Source organism: Mus caroli, chromosome 1, assembly GCF_900094665.2.
Source record: "Mus caroli chromosome 1, CAROLI_EIJ_v1.1, whole genome shotgun sequence".
Lineage (NCBI taxonomy): Eukaryota > Metazoa > Chordata > Mammalia > Rodentia > Muridae > Mus > Mus caroli.
The window spans coordinates 12,914,447-12,923,488 of record NC_034570.1 but is presented as its reverse complement, the minus strand read 5'-3'; the positions used below and the strand labels follow the sequence as shown (position 1 = coordinate 12,923,488).

At 41.1% G+C, this 9,042-nt stretch overlaps 1 protein-coding gene across 3 annotated transcripts in view; it reads left to right on the top strand.

Moving 5' to 3' along the window:
• Positions 1-9,042, top strand: part of Jph1 (junctophilin 1) — a 95,683-nt gene that overhangs the window by 71,224 nt on the left and 15,417 nt on the right. For all 3 annotated transcript variants that reach the window (XM_029483081.1, XM_029483079.1, XM_029483080.1), the window contains exon 3: positions 3,426-3,544. In XM_029483081.1, coding sequence (XP_029338941.1) covers positions 3,426-3,544 — 119 coding nt within the window. The remainder of the gene's footprint in view (positions 1-3,425; positions 3,545-9,042) is intronic.

Genomic DNA, 9,042 nt, shown 5'->3' with positions numbered 1-9,042 from the left:
CTTAGTGTCTGTATAACATCTGTCCAGGATCTTCTGGCTTTCATAGTCTCTGGTGAAAAGTCTGGTGTAATTCTGATAGGCCTGCCTTTATATATAATACTTGACCTTTTTCCCTTACTGCTTTTCATATTCTATCTTTATTTAGTATATTTGTTGTTCTGATTATTATGTGTCAGGAGGAATTTCTTTTCTAGTCCAGTCTATTTGGAGTCCTGTAGGCTTCTTGTATGTTCATGGACATCTCTTTTCTTAGGTTTGGGAAGTTTTCTTCTATAATTTTGTTGAATAAATTTACTGGCCCATAAGTTGAAAATCTTCATTCTCATCTACTCCTATTATCAATAGGTTTGGTCTTCTCATTGTGTCCTGGATTGCCTGGATGTTTTGAGTTAGGATCTTTTTGCATTTTTCATTTTGTTTGATTTTTGTGCCGATGTTCTCTATGGAATCTTCTGCACCTTAGATTCTCTTTTTCATCTCTTGTATTCTGTTGCTGATGCTCGCATTTATGGTTCCAGATTTTTTTCCTAGGGTTCCTAGAGTTTCTATCTCCAGTGTTGCCTCACTTTGGGTTTTCTTTATTGTGTCTCCTTCCCTTTTTAGTTCTAGTATGGTTTTGTTCATTTCCATCACCTTTTTGGATTGTTTTCCTGTTTTTCTTTAAGGACTTCCACCTGTTTGGTTGTGTTTTCCTGTTTTTCTTTAAGGACTTGTAACTCTTTAGCAGTGTTTTCCTGTATCTCTTTAAGTGAGTTATTAAAGTCCTTCTTGATGTCCTCTACCATCATCATGAGATATGCTTTCAAATCCGGGTCTAGCTTTTCGGGTGTGTTGGGGTGCCCAGGACTGGGTGAGGTGGGAGTGCTGTATTCTGATGATGGTGAGTGGTCTTGGTTTCTGTTAGTAAGATTCTTACATTTGCCTTTTGCCATCTGGTAATCTCTGGATTTAGTTGTTATAGTTGACTCTGGTTAGATCTTGTTCCTCTTTTGATTCTGTTAGCCTCTATCAGCAGACATGGGAGACTAGCTCTCTTCTGGGTTTCAGTGGTCAGAGCACTCTCTGCAGATGAGCAGGGAAGGTGCAGAGATACCTGGCGTTTGGACCTGCCTCCTGGCAGAAGATGAAGGCCTGAAAAAGGGCCTGTCCCAGAAGCTGTGTAGCTTCAACCTGTCACAGAAGCTGTTAGCTTCTGTAGTCCACACTCTCAACTGCATAGACTAGTCTCAGAGTGATCCAGGAACCAAGATGGCATTCTCGGGTGCTCTGGCAAAGCCCTCCTGGGCGGGCAGACACCTCTCCTCTGGCTGGGAAGGTGCCCGGATGTCTGGAGCCTGAAATGGGGTCTGCCTCAGAAGTAGTGTGGCTTCTGCCTGTCCCAGAAGCTGTTAGCTTCTGTAGTCCACACTCTTACCTATGCAGACTAGTCTTGGAGGGATCCAGGAACCAAGATGGCTCCCCCAGGTGCTCCGGCAAAGCCCTCCTGGGCAGGGCGGACACCTCGCCTCTGGCAGGGAAGGTGCCCAGATATCTGGAGCCCAAAACGGGGTCTACCCCAGAAGCTGACCTCTAGGGACCTTGGGGGTTTCCTCCTACTCCGTGCCCAAGGTGACCTGGTGCTGGAGCCGATCTGAAGGGACTTGTGACCCTAATCAGGCCGGGTTTTCTGCTTTCCTAATGCTGTCTCAGGTCCCATGTGATTGGAATGGAACAGAAGTTATGTTCCACTCAAGGTCCTAAGATCATGTGGAGGGTCCTCTAGGGACCTTGGGGGTATCTGCCGACTCCATGCCCAGGTGACTCGGTGCTTCGCAGACCTCAAGCTCAATTCTTGTGTATGTGTGCATGCAGGTGTTCAAGTGTGCTTTTACATGTGGATTAAAAAAGGGACAGTTTTCTCTGTTGGGCACTCTGAGATAGGCACTGGCCACTTCATTTTTAAATTGAAAATAATTCTTTTCATACTGTATATTCTGATCATGTTTTTTTCTCTAGTGTCCTCTCAGATTCTACCCAACTCTCTGCCTGTCCAACTCCATGCTTTTTTTTCTTTCTCTCTCTTTAGAAAACAGGCAAAGGAAACATGCACCCTCATTCTTGAGAAAGGGTCTCTCACTGGACTGGAACTTGGTGAGCCCCAGGTATCTGCTTGCTTCAACCTCCCCAACACTAGGCTTACAAGTGTGTACCACTATACCTGACTTTTCTTTCCCCTTTTTATGTGTACTTAGGGGAATTAAACTCAGATCTTTATGCTTGCAGAACAAGTTCATTACTAATTGGGCTATCATCCCAAGCCCAGGAAGCCCAATATTTTTTCTCCCCTATAACAGGTGAGATTTTTAATGTATGAGGATAAACCAGGGAGGGGATAGAAGACCAAAAGATCCATTCCATCCTTACCAACTCTGCTTCACTGGCTCCTTTCTGTTTCATTCAAACTCGATAGAAAGAAAGAAAGAAAGAAAGAAAGAAAGAAAGAAAGAAAGAAAGAAAGAAAGAAAGAAAGAAAGAAGAGAAAAGAGAAGAAAAGAGAAGAGGAGAAGAGAAGAAAAGAAAAGAAAAGAAAAGAAAAGAGAAGAGAGAAGAAAAGAAAAGGAAAGAAAAAAGAAAAGAAAAAAAAAGAAAAGAAAGGCAGACAGGCAAATACAAGGCCAGGGAGATGGCTCAGCATGTAAGAGCAACTCCATGGTGTGTGAGTTCAGTCTTCAGAAGCCACACTGTAGAATGAGAAACAGTTCCCACAAGTTGTTCTCTGACCTCTTCACACTCCTACTAGCACACACACACACACACACAAATAACTTCTAATTTAAATTAGTCAGATAAGTAGATATCCCTTCCAGGGCACACTAGTGAGAACCTGTGATGTGCTAGGCTTTTTCCCACCAACATGTCCAGTGGCTTTATGCTGATGGCCTAAAGTACCACAGCCGAGACTTTTATACATAGGAATTAGCCAGCACTAGTGGTATCAGTTCTGTTCATTTCTGCCACTGGGCAACCTTCCCTAAGTCTGATTCTTACTCAGTTCTACCAATGGAACTTGGTCATGAACATACAGCTAATTCAAATGGTCAAATCCTACTCTATGCAACCAATCTTAGTTGGCAGTCTTTTGGAGTTGGGGGGAAAGGATGCAAAATCAGCAAGAAGGGTTGGTCCCCTGAGTTCTGATGACCAGATACAGTATCCAGTGGTAGAGACCTTGATCATGATTTTCTTTTCCCTTGGAAGCTGTACTGTGGTGATTCATCTGCGTTTTGGCTGTTGCTGAGGTCTCTGTAACATGACTAAAAGTTGTTCTTGCACCTGCAAGAGCCATGATCATGATTAACATTTCTTTCCCTAGATCGTGGTTTGCTTGTCCATGAGTAATTAATGCAATGACTTCTCTGCTGACCTGCCTTTTTATATCCATGTAGGACTGCACATGCCAGAGCAAAAGCTGATGCTGCCGACCAAGCTGCACTGGCTGCTCGCCAGGAGTGCGACATAGCAAGAGCTGTGGCCAGAGAGCTGTCTCCTGATTTCTACCAACCAGGTAAATTTTGATTTCTTCCTTTGCTGGGGGAAGTTGGACCATGGGCTTTTCATTTCCTGTGCTTTATTTATTTAATTTTTTGAGAACTTAATGCATGAGCAGGATATCTACTTCACTCATGCCTCCCCCAAGTTCTCCTGTGTCTCCCTCCCAAGCACATGACCTCTGCAATTATTACTGTTATACCTGTATAAATATGTGTTGCACAGATGCACACATGTGTATATATAACCAACTGGGTCTATTTGCTTTGCTTGTGTGTCCAAGGCTGACCACTTGGAATTGGACAACCTCTATCAGAACTCATCCATGGAGAAAGCTGGTTCTTCCCATTCTCAGCAGTCATTGGCCTCCTATAGCTCTTCATCTGGGTGTAGGACAATGGGGAATTTCCCCCACCCCTGTTAGCAGGCTAACTAGTATTGTCATCATGACGGTTTTGTTCAGACAACCATATTGTTGAGAGTTCATGGGTGCATTCCCCTTGTTATGTATAGGAGCTACTATCAAGCAGGAGACATTTTGGGCCTCTAGCTCTCAAAACCTTTTTACATTCTCTTTTGTGAATTTTTTTTCCTGAGCATTAGGTTGTATTCACTGCAGTTGTATCAATTTCAGCTGGGCATCATCCGGTGACTTATTCTCTACATTTTGACCAAGTTGTAGATATCTGTAATGATCTCCACCTATTACAAAAAGGATGCTTTGATGAGGAGTGAGAGTTACACTTGTCTTTGAGTATACAGATAAGTATTTAGAATGCATAGAAACAATACTGCTCTATCCTAGGATTCATGCCCTCACTATGAACCTGGTTTTGCAGCCCCCGGCACGAGGTCTCTCCTGTGGGGTGGACCTTATTTCTACACAGATAGCACATATTGGTTTCCTCCAAGATGAAAATTCCACTCTTGCGCCTTCATGGATTTTATCCCAGTTCAATTGTTGTTCAGGTCTACAGGCTTTACAACTAGGAAGGAATTCTCTACACTAATTTACAGTGGCTGTATCAATTTGAAATCCCACCAACAGTGATTGGGATTCTCCTTTCCTCAAATCCTCTCCAGCATTTGTTGTCAGTTGTTCTTTTTAAGAATATTTTATTGTTATTATTTTAAATTATGGGGGGCATGGAATGTGCACACGACTGCAGGTCCTCTACTAGAGCTGTATGCATACATTTTCTTTAAGATTTATTTATTTATTATATGTAAGTACCCTGTAGCTGTCCTCGGATACTCCAGAAGAGGGCAGATTTCGTTACAGATGGTTGTGAGCCACCATGTGGCTGGGATTTGAACTCGGGACCTTCGGAAGAGCAGTCAGCGCTCTTAACCACTGAGCCATCTCGCCAGCCCCCTGTATGCATACTTTTAAAAAACTTTTTATTGATGCTTTGTGAGTTTCCCATCGTGCACCCCAATCCCAGTCATCTCCCTGTCTCTTTGTATCTGCCTTCTGCCCTTGTAACTTCCCTCTATAAGAACTTTAAAAAGAAGAATTTTAAACAAACAAACAAAAGAGCATGGCAAATCTTTCCATTTTTAGTATCCCTTTAGAGCTTTACCACCTCAGTTAAGTTTAGATGGTGTCTCCACGACCATCTTCCCAGTGTGTTTGCTGTGGTGTGTAATTTTTTAAGTTGATTCTGTTTCCTGCCTCATTGCTGAAATGATTGCTTATCATTCCTAGAAGTTTTCTAGTGGGATGCCTGTAATATCTATGTATAATGCATAATCTGTAAATAGGGTTGATTTTTTTTTCTTATTTGTATCCCTTGAATTATTGCTTCTGTTAGTGTTTCAGGCACTTCGCTGAAAAGGAGTAGGAAGGATGGACAACCATGTCTTATTCCTGATTCTAATGAGACTGCTTCAAATTGTTCTCCATTTAGGATAACATTGCCTGTGGGTTTGTCATAGATAGCTTTTATTAAGTTGAGGTGTGTTCTCTCAAGTTCTACTCTCTCTAGGACTTTTATCATGAAGGTGTATGTTAGATTTTGTCAAAAGCTTTTTTTTTTTTCATCTATTGAGATGATTATGTGAGTCTTTTTCATGTTGTTGACTCTTCTCTTGGCTTGAGTATTAGAGGGATACTGTCTTTGGAGAAGGAGTTGAGAGTGCTCCTGCTTTGATGTGTTGGTTGCTCTTTTTTGAAAGTCTGGTTGAATCTGCTATGAGTCCATCTGGGCCTCTTGACTTTTTAATCACTGTTTCGGCCTCTGTATTTGTTATGGGTCTGTTTAAATGATCTCTTCTTGGTTTAACTTTGATAATTCAGATGAATCTAGAAATCTATTCCTTCTAGGTATGGTAACCTAATAGAATGTCAGTCTTTAAAGTATCGCCTTACCTGGGCAGTACACCTTTAATCCCAGCACTTGGGAGGCAGAAGCAGGCAGATTTCTGAGTTTGAGGCCAGCCTGGTCTACAGAGTGAGTTCCAGGACAGCCAGGGCTATCCTATCTCAAGGGAACCTATCTCGAGGTGGGAAAAAAGTATCTCCTTACCATATTCTCAATTTCCTTGGTGTCTGTTATAATGTTTCCCTGTTCATCTTTGATCTGTTGATATGATGCGGGGCATGGTTTGTGGAGTTTATTTAGCTAATTGGGCTAAAGATCTATCTACTTTGTTTATCTTTTCAAAGTACCAGCTCTTAAATTTTTTTTATTCTTGATTTTGTTTTGTTTTGTCTTGTTCTCTTTAATTTTATTTCATTTCTACTCTGATTTTGTTGTTGTTGTTATTTTCTTGTCTACTGGATTTGGGTTTATTTTTTCCTTGGTTTCCTAAATTCTTGAGTTCCATCTTGGGTAGGGGGTGGGGGTGAAACAGGATCTCTTTACAGAGCCCTGGTTGACCTAAAACTCTCTATGTAGACTTTAAACTCAGGTCTGTCTCCTAAGTGCTTGGACTAAAGGTGTATACCACCACTCCTAGCTTGAGAATGTTCTGGTATTTTAATGTGGGCATCTAGAGGTATAACTTTCCATTGTAGAACTGCTTTTAATGTGTCCTGAACATTTTCTTATGCTGAGGTTTCATTTTCATTTAATCTCCATGAGTCTATGTACAGTCCTTTGCTGATTAGATTTCATTATATTACAGTTCAAAATGATACATGGAATTAACTTTTTTGAAGTTTTAAAGATGTGTTTCCCAGGCTATGTGATATATTTCAGAAAAGTTTCTGTAGGCTGCTGAGTTTTTGTACAGTCTTTGGTGGTGTTTGGATAGAATATTCTGTTGATACCTATTTGGTGTACAATGTCATTCAGTTCTGACATTTCTCTATTTCGTTAACCTGTCGGTAAAAGTGGGGTTTTGAAATCACCTGCTATTAACTGACTTAGAGTTAGCATGTGTCTTTCCTTTCAGTAGTATGTGTCTTATGAAGTCAGGTGCATATATGTTTAGGATTGCAATGTCTTTGTAGTTAATTTTTCCCTGGATTACAATGTAATCTTTATCTCTTCCAACTAGTTTTTGGTTGAAGTCTGTTTGTCGGATATAAGGACAGTGCAGCTTCGTGTTTCCTGGTCCCATTTACTCATGATACTTTTGTCCATCCTTTCTCTTTAAGGAGGTGCTCATCTTCAGAGCTAAGATCAATCTCTTGTAGACAGCAGAAAGGTGGACTTTGTTTTTTAATCCTTTTAGCTGACCTGTGTCTTTTGACAAGTAGTGGGGACCATTACTATTTAAAGTGTGTGTTGATCATAGGCATTTAGCTTGTTAGCTGTGTTTGTTTGTGTTCTTGGTCCTGTCTTGTGTTTATTTTATGTTTCAGTAGTTATTAGTTCACTTATTTTCTTCTTTAGTCTCTCGTCTGTGCTTATTCTTTTTGTCAATCTGAAATACTGCCTCCAGAATTCTCCACGTGCTGGTTTGGTGGTGTATTTTCTTTTAGTCTGTTTATATCATGGAAATTCCTTTTGTTCCCTCCGCCATACCTGAGTTTTACTTGGTACAGTAGTCTAGGTTAGCATCCATGGTCTTTTAGAACTTGAAATAATTACTCTATGCTCAAAAATTTCATTGAGAAACTATTATTCAGAGGGACTGTCCTTCATATGTGACTTGTCTTTTCTCTTGCAGCCTTCAGTAGTCTTACTTTGTTCTGTGTATCTAGTGTTTGGACCATGATATGCTATGGAGAGGTTCTTTTCTGATCCTGTCAAGTTGGTGTTTTGTGCTTCTTATATCTAACTGGGTCTGTCTCCTTGGTCAGGATGTTCTCTTCTATGATTTTTTTGAAAACCTGGTCTATGCAACTGACCTGGGATTTTTCTCCTTCATCTGTGCTTATAATTAGAAACTTTGGCCTTTTTGTGGTGTCCCATAGTTTCTGCATGTGGTAATGTTATTGTTTATTTCTTGTTTGTTTTTCTAAATCCTCTACTTTATCTTCATACCCCACCATTTCTTCTACTTGAGCCATTCTTGTAGAAAGCTGTCCCTCTGAGTCTTCAAATTGGGCTAATCAAGTTTTCATTTCAGCTTATTTCTCTTCACTATTTCTATTTATTTACTGAATTAGTTTTAAATTTTGAATTGTCTTCAGCATTCCATTTGGCTGTGTGTTTGTGTTTTCTTGGGCTTCGCTTGAGCATTTTTTGTTATTCCCATTAAGTTCACTGAGCTATTTGTGTATTTAAACTCCTTGAATTATTTGATGAAATTTTAAGGTTTTTTTTGTTTGTTTGTTTGTTTGTTTTTGTTTTTTAAGTTTGTGACTTGGGGACATCTGTGTAATTCCCAATGGGGAGCATCTTTAACACACTGATGGATTTAAGAGGAAGAAAGCCTGTGTTGGTCTTTCATAGTGTTTGCATTTTTACAGTGTGACTTGTGCATGTAGGCTTCTTTTGCTGCTTGTAGGTCTGAAGTGATGTGTCATGCTAGGTTGTTCAGACTGTGCAACTAAAGCAAGGCCTGTGGGTTGGGGATAGTCAGGCTGGCCAGGTTTTGGAGACTTAACAGGCTTGATCCATGAACAGATGGATCTATTAACAGGCCTGGAGGCTGGATATGATGCAGGCAGACTAGTATATGGGGGTCTCAACAGAGTGGATCAGCATATAGGATGTGTGACTGGATGTTGAGATGGCTCAGGTGAGCCTGATCAGAATGGGGCAGCACACCGTAGGTATAATCCAGGCTAAGGCTGGGTATTGGAGAGGGTGCAGGCAGCATAGAGTTCAGAGAACTCACCAACTAGGGTAGAAGACATGAGCAAAGCCTGGAGGTTGGATATAGTTCAGACAACTGGAAGAATGGAGAAGGGAAGCCCAGATGGCCTATATCCAGATGTCATCAAAACATGTAACAGTACATGTGACCACAAGACCCCTGTGAACAGTCAGGGCTGGGATCAGATGACTCTGGACGGAAGATTCTGCTAGTACCAGAGCAATTGGAAAGGAAGAGGAATGGAGGAGTAGTCAGCTAGCCTACCTAGGTCTGTGCCACATGTTGTGCCCCTGGGAGCAA